Source organism: Neovison vison, chromosome 5 (assembly GCF_020171115.1).
Source record: "Neovison vison isolate M4711 chromosome 5, ASM_NN_V1, whole genome shotgun sequence".
Taxonomy (NCBI): Eukaryota; Metazoa; Chordata; class Mammalia; order Carnivora; family Mustelidae; genus Neogale; species Neogale vison.
In genome coordinates, this window is record NC_058095.1 from 155,572,064 (window position 1) to 155,584,629 (window position 12,566).

Genomic DNA, 12,566 nt, shown 5'->3' on the forward strand with positions numbered 1-12,566 from the left:
GCCTGCCCTCTTCGTTCCCTGTCTCTGCTTCTCGTCCTTTTTGCCCGGTTTTTACCCACATTCCTAAGCCCAGGCATGCAGTTTGATTTTCCCTTGGGTGTTTACTGTCCGGGACACTAGGAGAAGCTTACAGATACACTTTTTTAATGGGATGGTTCGGTTTTCCAAAAAGAAGAACTGTTAACATTATTTCTACTTGGCAAGTTTCTTCGCCTGGTTAGAGTACAAGGTCATTCAGCGGGGGAAATCCTCCAGTCACACTTGTCTCCTCACCCCGAGAGACGCAGGAAGCCCTCAGCCAGCCGCGCTGAGAGGGGCCCTGTTGCCGCCGTCCGAGCCCGCAGGCTCTTCACTGAACGGCCAGTTGTCCAAACCGGCGCCGGTGCGTGTGGGGCCGTTCTTTTCTGAGAACACAGACGGGCTCCACAGGAAGCCTCACAGGCAGAGAAAGCTTTTCCTTCACACCGACGTCGCTCGCGTACCCGAGGACACAGCCGGGCCATCGCAGACCCGAGCGGTGCCCTCTGGGGTGGCCAGCGCTGGGCCAGCCTGCAGGGTGGTCGCTGCTGCTCCGTCTTGGTGGCCCAGGCGGCCACCCGTCATCAGCGCCTTCCAGACTCCAGACCACATTCCGAGTCGATGCACGGAAGACTCCAGGACCAGCGGGAAGTCGCGGCCAGCAGCTCCCCCTGCTCCCAGCGTGGGTCTGGCTCACGCGCCGTCCGCTCCAGATGGTGCCTCGGCATCCGTCAGACGATTCCCGCTGGCAGGTGCGAAGAAGCCGCCTCTTCAGCGCTGCGTGGCGGGCGGGCGGTGCCGGACTGCTGGTACGTCGGCAGCGGCGCGACATGGGCAGGGACGGCCACGGGGCTGGGCGGCCGTGCGCTCGTGGGTGACCGAGAGGAAGCAGAGGACCCGCCCACCTGCCGTCCGGAGCGTTAACGCCACTAAAGAGGGTGGCTCTTAACTGGAAGTCACGGGAATAAACATGGTTAAAGCTTATTTCAGTCCAGGGAACAACGTGGGAAGGATCGCCTGGATTGGCCGTGCGTCCAGCCCAAGTCCCGCAGCGCGTGTCCCCCAGCATGCCGGCGGGGGCTGGAGCAAGCAAGGCGAGCCACGCTCAGTCTGAAGTCCCCAGGGAAAGAGGGAAGTGCGGATTCTGGCGATCAAATGGCAAAACTGATGCTTCATGTCTGCGGAGCCTGAAACAGATGATCAGGCAGATGCCTTGAGTGTTAAGAGTGTTGCGGTCTGTAGGCCCGGCCCCTGCGCCTGCTAACACAGGATGTCATCAAGACATCTGACTACATCTTGCCACTGAGGGATACAGTGGCGACATGTGGCATGGACAGAGACAATATGAAGTGGGTTTTTAAATGGTTAAAAATCTCTCAAAAAAAAAATTGTCAGCTAATAACTCGAGGACAAAGGGAGGTCTCGAATGCGTTCTGGGCCCGTCTCCGACTTTGCCTGCTCGGCATTTTCATCAATAATAACTTGAGGGACCTTGTAGAAGTTCGGTAATCAGACTCGGGGATGACACAGTGTTGAGGGAGCTGAGTAACCTAGGAGACGACAATTTAAACTGAAATCCGTTTTGCTTATCTAGAAAATGACCAGAGGCCATTTAACGGAGATGCGCGCTGTCCTGACTCCAGGAGAGCAAGTACAGCTTCCGGGGTAGGAGTGAAACCTGGCTTGAGAGCCTTTCAGGTGAAAATACCTGAGTGTTTTTAGCAGGCGCCGGCGTAACTGGCTACACCCGTATGATGTGGCTGCACGCACAGGAGCACGGGCACACGCACATGGGAGCACAGGCACACACGCACACGGGCCCGCTGCAGACGTGCTCCCCACTGCACTGAGGGCCACAATGCCAGGCTGGTAGCGGCGGGCCTCAACGGGAGCGCTGTACTTGGACATGTCGGATCCAGAGATGTAGGAATGAGTAAAGCAGCTGCGGCCTTTATTCCCTTGTTCTCAGAAGGCTTACAGCACAGTGGCAGCGAGCGGCCCTCCCTGCAGTTACAGGGAAAAGTCACAACCGTGGTGAACACAGGACAGAGGTCAGTGGAGCCACAGAATTCTCTGGGGTTCCTTCCAGTCTGGGAGAATGGGAAAGGGCCGGGCGCCTCCGGAGCCTGCCGGTGAAGAGGAGCGAGCCAGGCCAGAGGAGGAAGCACCAGCAGTGAAGGCAGGGCCGGGCTCCACAGGGCCTGGGCCAGACCAGGAGTTGGGGTGCTGGCCTAGAGAAATAGGGGAGACTGGGGGGGCAGCCTTCAGACACTCGAAGTGCTTCACGCAGAAAAGGGAATAATAGGGTTGTCGTCTGTTATTTCAAAGGGCAAGATTAGGACCTTTGACGTCCCACAGAGGGCAACTAGTGAGAGGCAGAGTCTTCTTGGATTGAGGAAGAACTTTCCATCCCAGCCGGTTAGTGGGGAGTGTGTGTGACATTCTGGGGAAGGTGGTTCTTTCCTTGGGCAGGAAATGAAAGCAGAAGATTCCTCCCAGTCTGTCTGCACTGTCCATCAGCCCGGGACGTGGAGCTGGCATCGCCTGTGGGACCTCGGGTCTCCCACGTTTGAGGGCCGCACTCGAGGACGGTCCTTTTCCCAGGCCCCGGCTGTTCCCGTAGAGAACAGCTGTCAAATGTCTCTGACCACAGCCCACAGTAGGAATCACGGCACACGGCACACATGTGTGTGCCTATGGAGAACTGAAATGAGTTCTATGGAAGAAAGACCCTCACTACGTGCATTTTTTAATGCTAACCCTAACCCACTAAGCATTCATGATGCACAAATGAGACATCACAGCCTGGATTTGAAAGATAGCAGCTTTGAGAAGTGCCCCTGCCTGTCTGCTTCCTCTCCCCAGGATTAACCTCTTTCCTAAGGCTCCATGAGGGACAAGGGCTCGGGCCATTCAGGCAGTGCGGAGAAGTGACCCCAGCCTCCTCCCCTGCCCTCTTCTTCCCCCTCCCCCTCACTTTGGCCCCTCGACGCCCTGCTCTCCCCTGCCCTGCTCACGAACACCCCGACTCCCCGAGCCAGGGAAGGAGGGCGGTTTCAGGTACTTTCTTTCCGCTTCGTACCAAGCGCGTTGTTTTCCACAGGAGAGGTTAGAAACGGTGACCAAGTTCTCAGTCCACAAAGGCCTCTTTCACCCACATGTGGTGAAAATCTCAACAGTTTGTGTCACTTTTCTTTTTTTTTTTTTTTTATTTGACAGAGGGAGATCATAAGTAGGCAGAGAGGCAGGCAGAGAGAGAGGAGGAAGCAAGCTCCCTGCTGAGCAGAGAGCCCGATGCGGGGCTCGATGCGGGGCTCGATCCCAAGACCCTGAGATCATGACCTGAGCCGAAGGCAGAGGCTTTAGCCCACTGCGCCACCCAAGCGCCCCTGTGTCACTTTTCATTACATATTATTGCAAATGTATATCTCAACAAAAGTACAAAGAAGAGCTTCCTTTGGCTCGTCTGGGGTCATAAATATCTTTATGGCACATTTTTAAATGGGAAAGTAGGTTACCAGCAAACTCGGGTGGCACTGCCCGCTTCACTGGAAAACGTATGCGCGAGCACAGGAAACCTCTAGTCACAGATGCGGGATTTGTGGTCCAGAAAACGCAAGCCTCATCTTCCCTGCGCTCGGTGACGCTAGCCACCTCCTTCCCCCGGCTACTGCCCCAGGCCTCACCACTTTGCGCGTGGTTCTCTGCTGCTGCCCAGGGAGCCCCCCACCCTGCCCCCCAACCAGAAACTTAGCAAATGCTGAAACTCACGTGGAAGGTTAACAAACGAGGTGTGGGCACCCAGGGGACCCTCTCTGTCTGGGTGGTTCCAGGAACCTGCACGCGCTTTTGTCACCGGTGTCTCCCAGCATCAGGGATAATCTTCTGTTAAGCGACTGTGCTCGTATGCAAGGAAACATGACTTGAGGAGTTCACAGGAATCGGATTTGATACCGAAGGAGAGTGCAAAGCCGTGTGAGCATTGGGCTGCAGGAGCAGACTGGCTTTCCCAGCGGCATCCTGGGGACTCATCTACCCACTGCTCATCCTGGCAGGTCGCCTGACCCTGGGGTGCTCCTTCCTTGTCTCTAAGATAAGGATTAAATGAGATAATTGTACTTGTTAGCTATATGGTAAGCACTTTGAAATGTTATGCCCGTTTAGCATTTTTTTAAAAAAATCAGATTTCACACTAAAATGAAAATTAGGGTTCTTGTTTTGTTTTGAAAACAAAACCCTCGTAAGGAACATTTCGGGGGCTGGCCTCATTGGGTTTCCGGTTGTGTTTCTGTTTCCAGGTTGCCCGGCTCATGGAGATGGGATTTTCCCGGGGTGATGCTCTAGAAGCCCTGAGAGCTTCGAACAATGACCTGAATGTGGCCACCAACTTCCTGCTGCAGCACTGAGGGTCCTGGACAGCTGCACAGACACTGGCCGAGCGGCTGCGCACCCCCAGCGGGCGCAGCCCCGCCACCAAGGCAGCCCGGGCCCCCCGCGCCCTCCCTGGCTGACCTCCCTTGCTCTCGTGGGCCTGTGGTGGTCCCTGTCGCTCCTCCCGTAATTCCAAGGCCATTACCGTTTTTAAAAAGTCTTGAAAATAAGTTTGCCATTAAGTCAGCATGTATTTTCTATCTTTATTTTTTTATGGGGCATTTTCCTGAGTTTGGCCAACCGTCACCCATTCCTGATGTGTTTAAGATGCATTAGAACTGCAGATTTCTGTAAGCAACTGAATAGCACCCCAATGGGAAGTCCTTGCTATTACCATACTATTATTTTCACTGGACTGTGTCGGCCTACATTAGAGCTGATCATAAAGGGGAAAGGAGAATGCTATTCAGGAAGATGGCAAAATACTCCTTACAGACTTTTCTCATCACTGTTTTTTTTTCCTCAAATTTGCTTTCCAACCCCAGTGGCCATTTGGTGTCCCCCTTTCCCTGGGGGGTGAGCAGTACGGATCTGCTGCACTCAGTCTGGGTCAGGCCTGAGTGAGGAGAAGCAAGAGAAGCAAATCCTACCCCACACCATTCCAGCCCATTTCAGTCCAGGGAATCTTTCTAACTCCTCCTCCTCACTGCTATTACAGAAAGTAATGATGATCAGGTCCCAATGTAAGGTTCTAGAATACTCTATGAAACTTAACTGGGGTTCCTCACCCTCAGAATATGTACAGTTAGCCTCTCAGGCTGGGGGTGGTATCAGGACGGAGAGCAGGGGGTTCCCTGGAGCAGGACAGGGCCCCGCGCTCTGGCTGTCGGGCTGGCAGCGGGAGGCGCAGGAAGGAGCCGCAGGAAGGAGTGAGGCAGGGGTGGGCCACGGTGAGCACGCAGGGGACTACACAGGGGGACCGTTGAGATCAAAGGCAATTATGTGACTCTCGTGTTCTGTGAAAGGAGCAGAAATGTATCAAATTGATGCAAATTTGGACAAGTGTAATACTTATAATAAAGTTTTTAATGTGTTTTACTTTGTGGTATTTTTTTATTAGACTTAACCTAAATAAAATTTTGTTCTAAGCTGCATAATTTACCACTAGATTTTTGGGTGTTTTTTGTTTGTTTGTTTCTTTGTGTGTGTGTGTGTGCCAATGCTGCTCTTTCTTCAGAAGATTCGGGTGCTTTTTTTTTGGAAGTGAGAAAAGTCCCTTTGTTCCTGGCCCCGTGAGGCCCCATCCTTAGGCTTGCTGGGGCCCTCAGGCTGCTCAGAATGAGAGCTGAGACGACTTTCCGGGAGCCCAGCTGGTCCCACGCACAGGCCCCGATATTGATCTGAGTCTCCCCACATCAGGGCGTTGGGCTGGCGGTCGAGGGCCGAGCATCCCCAGCTGCGTTCACAGGCCAGTGGCTCATAGGAGACAGGCTGGGTGCACTCAGGCACGTTCAAGCAGGAACATCTGAGCCAATCCGCACCCTCCTCTGGCCCTCCCAGGAGAGCACGGTGTGTGTCTGGTTTTTCCCGACTCCTGGCCTCTGTTCCAGCAGCCTCCAGCCGCCCATCCTTCGCACGCACCTGCCAGGCCTTTTGCCCCCTTGGTCCGCCCCCGCCCTCCAGATCATCCCAATCCCGACCCCCCCCCACAACCCCGCACACACCCCTGACTCGTCAGCCTCGGACACATTGTCTGGACCGCACTGCCGTTCCCGTCCCAGGCCCGCTGCCCTTCCTGCAGATTCTATCCCAGCCGCGGCCGGCGATGGCAGGAGCTTGAATACCCGAAAACAAGCCCCCTTGTTAAGACCCCCAGCAATCCCTCACGCTGACAGGACCCCTAAGGAAAAGCCTCTGTTTTGTGTGTCAGTGTAGAGTGACGCATGCCAGAGGGGGGCATCAGCGAGCCATTTGCTTTGGTTTCCTAAAGTCTAGAAAAGATGATGCAGACTTGACTTGGTGTGAACAGTAATAGATCCGGCCTAGTTTCCAAGCAAGCAGATTCCAGACTGCAAAGAGAGGAGGAAGAAGGAAAAAGTGGTCTCTGGCGAACCCTCCCCCACCCCCATCCCCTCTTCCCAAATCAAGGAAAGTCTACTTTTTTTTTTTACAATACGCTAAAAATATTTTAACACATCTAGTATTTTTTTTTAATAAGGAAAGTCTACTTCTAAAGTCCTGACCCTAAGTCTAGACTGAGTTTGAGATTAGGGAAAAAAAAAAAATCAGGGAAATTGAGCATAAAATTGTAAATGCACATGTTCCTGCACCACCTAGAATTTTTTCAGAGTCCAGGTTTCTGCGGCAGTCGTTCTTCAGTGGAAACAGAAGCGTCTACACCATGAACTTGACTTTTATTTTCCTCCAGTAAGCTGAAGTGGTCTTTCATTCATGGGAATCAAAGGCTCGTTTTCAGAATCGCCCAAACCCTGAAGCATGTTTGTAAAGTCAAAATTGGCTTTCTGGCTCAGACTTACATTGTAGCTCTGAAACCGTAGTCTTGCACGTGAGAAGACGGGCCAGAATCACGCGAGTTTGCTCACTTGCTGGATATGGTTGTATCTGAGGAGCCACAATGGCTAATGGCCATGACAGGACAGAGGGGGCATTTCGGGCAGAGGTTGGGGGAGGGGTGCACCTGGTTCGGGTCTAGGGGAGACGGGGTGCCAGGGAAGTGGTCACCAGAGGGCGAAATGGATCTGGAAAGAGGCAGGGGTTAGAGACCTAGGTTGGGAGTCCTGCCCTGGGGATCACGGAGGAACGCAGGTGACCAAATAGCGAGAGAGGAAAGAAGAAGGTGAATTTCCTGCATTTCTAGCGGGGGAGGGGAATGGAGAGGACGAGAGACTGTGTAGGGGGGATCAGGATGGTGTCACTGCTGGACCAGGACAAGGGGAGAGGTAGTGTCAGCCCCGCTGTGGCCGGTTCCGGAGGACAAGAGCGGGAACACTGGACAGGACGAGAGCAGAGGTCAGCTGTGTGCACTGGTCCAGGAAATACGGGGAAGGAAGGGGACGGAGGACTGTTCCTGGGTCAGCTTGTAGGTCAAGGTAGCCAATCCGGTGACGAGAGACCCTGCCTGAGCTCTAGGCCCAGAAGGGTTGTGATCAGAACCATGAGGAGGGCTTGGCCTTGGGAACCAGGAAGAACGTTCTGTCCTTCAGAACCAGAGAAATGAGACAATGAAGGAAGCCAGAGGAGTCATAAACTTGGAGCAAAGTTGAAGAAGGTTCTGGTAGTTTCTGGCTTCTTAATAAAGAAGGAAATGAGGATGAGGGGCCTGAGGTGGGGCTGGGAGCTTGAGGAGAGTGGATAGAGGCTTGGGAAACCCAAAAACGCTGTATCAGTCACTTGTGTTTCTTGTGTCCGTGAGCCCTGGATGCCGTGGGAATTCCAGAACCTCGAGAGATGCAGACGGTGACTTGGGCAGTCCCAGAAACTAGCCCCCGAGCTCTGGCCCTCCTGCTGCCTTCAGGCCGGCCCTGACCTGTGCCCTCCGTCTCTGTTCTTAGCTGCCCTGGGGTCTGCGGAGGATGCTACCCTGTGCCGCCAGTCCCCAGACACCCACCTGATCCTCTCACGAGGACAAGAGTGCCTGGGGGACCCTGGCATTGCTCCAAGGCCGGGCAGGGGGTTGTCCCCAGTGGCCAGACCCAGATGTCTCGGGGTCTCCACTTTGCTGCTGCAAAAAGAGAAGCACCAAATGGATTGAAGGGGAACCCAGCAACCCACAGCGGCTCATGGTGCTCAGAACCCACAGAACTCCACATCAGGGCCCGCCTGGGTGTGTACACACCCCACTCCGTCCGACTCACCCCGGCCTCAGCAGCGCCGCCGCCGAGGCTCCTGCAAGCAAAGCGAACCCTTTCCCTGAGTGTGGCATCCTGACTTTGGGCCGTTCCCAGGCTCCTAGAATGGTCGAGCTGGAAGGGGACATTCATCTGGCCCGAGCCCACGTTAGATGAGGAGGTGGGGTCAGAAAGAGCCCGGTGCCAGGGGACAGGGGCAGATGGGCTGGGAGCTAAAAGCAGCCTTCCTGTGCTGCCGAGGGCCTGTGCCCCAGCCCTCAGCCCGTTCCCAGGGCAGCCCCCCAAAGTTAGCATCTCTCCCTCGGGCTGCTCCAACCCTGGACTCTGGCATTCCGCTGGGGATTTGAGCCCCCTGGCAATCTGCAGGGGCCAGAGGAGGACAGAAGGAAAGATCAATCTGCTCATGCTCCAGACTCCCCTGGGGACGGTCCTGATGGCCAGACTCCTGCCCTGCTCCCCTCAGCAATGCCTGGACGGCAGGTCCCCCTGGGTTCCTCTGCTGGTCCTGCCGCCCTGCTGTCGGCACAGAGAGGGCAAACGTCCGAGGGCAGCTCAGGACGCACTCTTTCATTGCACGAAGCCAGGATTCCTCCGTGGGGCCAGAGCTGTCTTTCCAAACCACAGAATGTGCCAAAATCCGTGGCCGCCTAGCTCTCCCCACTTCAACGTGCGTCTGCGCAACCACAGGTGCTCTCCCCACACTGCACAAGTTCAGGATGCTGTCCATGCAACCTTCCAAGGGCACCAGTGGGGGCGATGCAGTGTCTCCCCCTGGGGTTAACCTGGCACTGCAGACAGGCCCCCTTTTTGAAGGCGGCCAGGTGGGACCCGAGCTGCAGGCAGGATTTAATGCCTTTGGGACCTTTAAACAGAGGCTGTGGGTTCCTGGGGTGTTGGCCCCTAGAGCCTTATTCTGAGTGTGGCCCCTCGGTGAAGTGCGAAGACTACAGATGTCAGGCGACGGTGAGGGCCTGTGTTGTGGGGGGAGAGGGGGGTCCCCGCTCCTTGCTCCCCTTCTGGTCCCCCTGCCCCTTCGGAGATGTGCTGTGCCCCCAGGTGAGAGAAGCCAGTCCCCCGAGCCCAGCTGGCTGACTTTTCTGTCTTACATTTATTCGTGGGGGACCCGGGTCAGTTTTGTTCTTTTGCTGTGTTATCAGCTGTCTGTCCAGAGATCTTACTGTCAGATTACATAATGATGTTCGTCAGGAGGACCTCATTGTATCAAGAAATGCTCCGTCCTGGCACTACCTGGCAGATTTTGGAAAGCCCTTATTTCTGTCCCTAGGAGCTGACCCCGGTCTTCCACACACATCAAGCTGCAAGGGTCACAGAGGGCTTTCCAGGACAGGCCAAGTCTTGGCACACCAATGCATATGGCAGCTAAGTGTTGCCCCCCCAGCAGGTGGGGGGCCCTCGTCCCGTCTGGGAAGAGACAGCCTGGATGGGAACAGAGCAGCAAATAGAGCCCAATACCTGCCAGCCTCTGACTGTCAGAATGCGGGGCCATTTTAAATATTGATGGACTGTCTACATTCAGAGCTCAAAACTACTCAAGAATAATAAAAACCAATTTGAGGATATAATTGTTTTGATTTGAGGCCGAGGAAGGAAGCAGAGAGGACTGGGGGCACCCAGAGTATCTGTTTCACTGCTGTTTCTAGAATCTTACATAGATGCTCTAGGCACAGCTTTGGATTAGGAAATATTCAATAAAAGTTGAAATCCTCCAAAGATATCTTGTATCCCTTTTAAGGGCTTGCAGACTTCTTCTAGAACTTTAGACCGGGAGGCTTAGTGCACCCCCTCCTTTGGGAGCACCCCAGACCCCCTAGTGGACTGTGATCACAGCCTACAGGCGTGAGAACCCGGAGAACTTTTCTCACTTTGCTAAGGTGGGGGACAGAGGACAGCATTTCCTCAGGACTCACCCATGGATTCTGATGCTTTCCGGGAGATTCCTGTGTGGTCTCAAACCTTAGCCCTCCTGTCCAAAGCTGGTAGATACCCTCAAAGAGCACCAGACCAGGCCCATGCCTAGACGGTGATGTCTGGCCTAGGCAAGGGCTTTGGGTGGAAATGAATGCACCTCGGTCCTCAGGTACGCTCCCAAGCCTCGCCACTTGGGGTCCAGAGCCCTCCACCTCAGGGAGGTGCAGTGAGCAGATCTGCCAGGACTAAGGGAGGGGCTGGCTCCTGGGGCTGGAATCAGGGGCCAGGGCCAGCAGGCAGCCCCTGTCGGATGGGGAGGCAGCATTTCCCACAAGCCCAGCTCTGTAAGTTACGGTCTGGGAGCACCTGACTGCTAACCGGGGATTCTCCTAAGCCACTGAGTCTCTGCGGGGGGACCTCCAACACCGAGGGCTGAAAGAACCAAGATCAGCCTCCCCGCAATGCCCCTCAAGGGCTGTGCTACGGGCTCCGCCCCGGCTCTCCTCACCAGCCCCAGGCATCCAGTGAGCAAATGCCGGACAGCGAGGACACAATATTAACACACAATCTCTAGGGACACCTGGCTGGCTCAGTGGGAGAAGCATAGGCTCTGTAACTGTTGCTGTACAGGCGGCTTCTGTCTGTCTTTCCGTAGGTGGTCGGACGGGCGAAGCTGCAGGGAGAGCAGGACCCTTTTATGTGCCGTAAACCCGAGAGAAAGATTAAGAATGCCGTCCGAGCGCGCACCGCAGACTGGGGCCTGGAACACCAGAAGTCTGTTTCCTCGGCATTCTGGAAACTGGGAGTCTGAGACCAAGAGGCGGACAAGGGGGGACTCTTCTGAGGCCTCCCTCCTTGGCTTGCAGGTGGCCGGTCACCGTCTGTGTCTTCATATGGTCTCACTTCCGTGTGTTCTGGTGTCCCAATCTCCCCTTCGAAGGACACTCGTGTACTGGATTAGGACCCACTCCAGCGACCTCATTTCACAGACGTCTCCAAAGGCAGTCCCAGTCGAGGTACTGGGGGTTGGGACTTGAGCATGGACTTGGGGGGAAACACAGATCATCCTATGACAAATCCCTTGGGGACCAAACGAAGGACGATCCTGCGGAGGACTGACCCTCCGCGCTCCACTCCACAAGAATGATGACAGCTGGGGCAGGAGGGAGGCCCACAACCAGGGCAGCCATTGCTTCCCAGCCCAGGGGTAACTGGGCCAGCGAATAGGCCGGAGAGACAGCCAGGTGTGTGGGAAACACTGACTCTCCAGCCATGCCGAGCAGGCCCTGTCACCTGTGTGGCAGGGGGCGGCCTTCCTGCCCCGAGAGCACTTCCTGCCCCGCCCTGCCCCCCCCCGGGGATGGGGGGTGGACACAGGCGCCATGACAGTATGGGCCGGCTTCCTAAAGCGTTCAATAGTGCGTCTGTGGAATATTCTTCATGTATGATGATACTCATCATAGGCTATCATCAGATTTCGAAAATGAATACTAAAGATTCTGACATATTTAATGTTGTGCGACTACCCCGGCTGACTTTAGTCAAGAAATGCTCCCACGAACCTGGAAACCTGTCCATCCGTGCATGTCCCTCCGCAACTCCCCATTCTCCTCTCCTCTTAAAAAAAAAAAAGTTTTATTTTAAACGGTGAACTTCAGGGTACCTGGGTGGCTCCATCAGTTAAGTATCTGACTCTTGATCTTGAAGGACCCCAGGTCAGAACTATAGTATAGCCTATAAGTTTGAACACATTCTTTTTACAACCAGCTTATGCTAACTAAGAAACTGTGGCCAGCTGACCATAGATAAGGGAGTCAACAAGCAGCTCAACAGGATAACAAAGGAAAAATGTAAAAAAGCAGAATTCTGTGTTTAACCCAGCTGTTTCTGGCTTCTGTATAAAAATGCTTTGCTAAAGAAATGAAAAATTGCTTAAACCCCCACTATGTAATCAAATAATGCTCCACCTGAAAGGCTGCTTGGAGGACCTCCACCCCCTCTCCAGGCCCAGGGTTAGGATGAAGGACAACAGCCCGAGTCCTGCTATCCAAGCCTTGCAGCTGGCCAGCATCAGGGCCTTGAGAAAAGTAACAGATAAGGGTCATTTTCTCCTACCGAGGGCCGGAGAAGTGCAATTCAACACGTACTCTCTACTGTACACCACCTGAACGGTGACTGGCCAAAATGTATGGTTTGTTTTAAAGGATTGGCTGCCTGCGTGCAGACCTTGCTGTAATGCTTTAAAATTACTGACTAGAAAAGCGCGGGCTCTGCTGTAACGGACTGTAAGACTCTATATTAAGTCACTCCCGAAACAGATCGGGGCTCTCAGACACTGACCCATCCCTCGCGGATTTCGTGGTCAAGTGTCCCTGGGAG

The 12,566-nt window shown here is 54.5% G+C and overlaps 1 protein-coding gene across 1 annotated transcript in view; it reads left to right on the top strand.

Annotated features, from left to right (window-relative positions):
• UBAC2 (UBA domain containing 2) overlaps positions 1 to 5,487 on the top strand; it is a 178,117-nt gene extending 172,630 nt beyond the window's left edge. The window contains exon 9 of the mRNA XM_044250026.1: positions 4,317 to 5,487. Within this exon, the coding sequence (XP_044105961.1) occupies positions 4,317 to 4,424 (108 nt within the window). The 3' untranslated portion in view covers positions 4,425 to 5,487. The remainder of the gene's footprint in view (positions 1 to 4,316) is intronic.
• The last annotated feature ends 7,079 nt before the right edge of the window (positions 5,488 to 12,566 follow it).